Source organism: Echinops telfairi, unplaced genomic scaffold (assembly GCF_000313985.2).
Source record: "Echinops telfairi isolate 266 unplaced genomic scaffold, ASM31398v2 ScPeMD7_8;HRSCAF=38, whole genome shotgun sequence".
Lineage (NCBI taxonomy): Eukaryota > Metazoa > Chordata > Mammalia > Afrosoricida > Tenrecidae > Echinops > Echinops telfairi.
Window position 1 is genome coordinate 17,415,803 of NW_022103905.1, and position 1,702 is coordinate 17,417,504.

At 47.6% G+C, this 1,702-nt stretch overlaps 1 protein-coding gene across 1 annotated transcript in view; it reads right to left on the reverse strand.

The window, feature by feature from the left end:
* Window positions 1–1,702, reverse strand: part of MYO1E (myosin IE) — a 261,215-nt gene that overhangs the window by 85,654 nt on the left and 173,859 nt on the right. Inside the window, exon 10 of the mRNA XM_045286475.1 lies at window positions 962–1,158. Within this exon, the coding sequence (XP_045142410.1) occupies window positions 962–1,158 (197 nt within the window). The remainder of the gene's footprint in view (window positions 1–961; window positions 1,159–1,702) is intronic.

A 1,702-nucleotide genomic window follows, 5' to 3' on the forward strand; every position in this document is an offset into this window, starting at 1 on the left:
ACAAAGCCGAGACCTCTCACTCTAAGGGAAGATGGGTGCTATACTGGGAGAAGACTCAAGTTGTTTAGGGGCGAGGACCACATAGCAAGGAAGCGAGACGTCCTCTCAACACCACCAGGGGCACACCATCTTCAAAGTGGATCCTCCCATCCCAGGCAGGCCTGGAGCTAACTGCGGCCTCAGCCAACATCTTGACTAAGCTCTGGGGTACACTCGGAGTCAGAACAACTGAGGCTCACCTACCCTCCAGGAACTGTGGGAGAGTATATGCTGACTGCTTTGAGTTATTAGGGTTGTTGCTAGGCGCTGTCAGGTCAGTTTTGACCCCTAGCGACCGTCTGTCTAGCAGAAAGAAACCCTGCCTGGCCCTGCACCATCCTCACAAGTGTTCCTATGTTTGAACCCATGGTTGCAGCCACGGTGTCAATCCATCCCGGTGAGGGCCTTTCCCTTTATCACTGACCCTCTTCTTCTCCAGGGACTGATCTCTCTCGACAAGATGTCCAAAGTATGTGAGACAGAGGCTCACACTCCTTGCCTTTCAGGAACCTTCTGATTATACATCTTGCAAGACAGGTTTGTTTTGGTCTCCATCCGCGCCACAATTCAAATGCTTCAATTCTCCCTTATTCACCTAAGCCACCTAGTTTTGGGCTGATTTGTAATACAGCAATAGATAACAAACATAACATTCCTGAGACTTTAGGCTTAATGCTCAAGCGGTCTCTACTTTTTGGGATTTCTAGTCCTGGATTTATTAAACTTTTGTCCAGCAGACTCTGTTCCCATATTTGTTTCTGCTACAATATCTTAGTGGGGAGCTGAAAAAGTGACAGTGCCCCTGTGGTGGGAGAGGAAAAAGTGGAGTTAAAAGGAATGAATGCATGGAAACCAATTCTTAGTACTTGCGCTCGTCAGCTAAAATAGGAAGCGTCAGCAAAGTGAAGGTGAATTTACTTACATCTACCAAGAAATCAAAGACCCGGGCATGCAGGGCCTTGGCGAGGGCATCCCTGGTGTAACAGGCCTGCTCCACATTGAGAGTCACGTGGATGGATTCCGACTTGCCTCCCCATTTACTATCCATCTGCCGGCTTGTGAGCTTCTCTTTCAACCGGCCCTGGTTGATGCCCAGGAGATATGCAGGAAAAGCCAAGACTAAAGGAAACAGAACAAAGTAGGATCAGTTTTCCAGAACTCCAGGGATTCACCCCAGAAACATGTGGAGGTACGTGTGGGTGAATGTGTAAACGCAAGAATCCATCAGTTGCGCCCAAGAACGTACGATCCTCTGAAGGTGCCGTCTCAGTAGTCTCACACACAGTCGCCCACTTTGTTCCAACTGTTTCATGGCACGAGTCAATCCCTCTGAAGATGGCTGACTTCCAATTAAACAAATTAGCGACCCACTAAGGAGAGTGAAACCCCCCCACCCCCCTCTACCAAGCTCACAGACAGCTCCATGCCAAACATGGATGTCTCCAAGCCTGGAGTGAGATGGCCAGGAAGCAGGAAGGAACTAACTTCAGAAACATTTCTTTGGCTCCAAATATTGTTTTCTTCCCTTTGTGGTACAGTGTTTTCTTTAAATCATTTTTGGGGGCTCTTATAGCCCTTTTCACAATCCATCCATCCATCCATCCATTGTATCAAGCACATTTGTATCTATGTTGCCATCATCATTTTCAATACATTTTCTTTC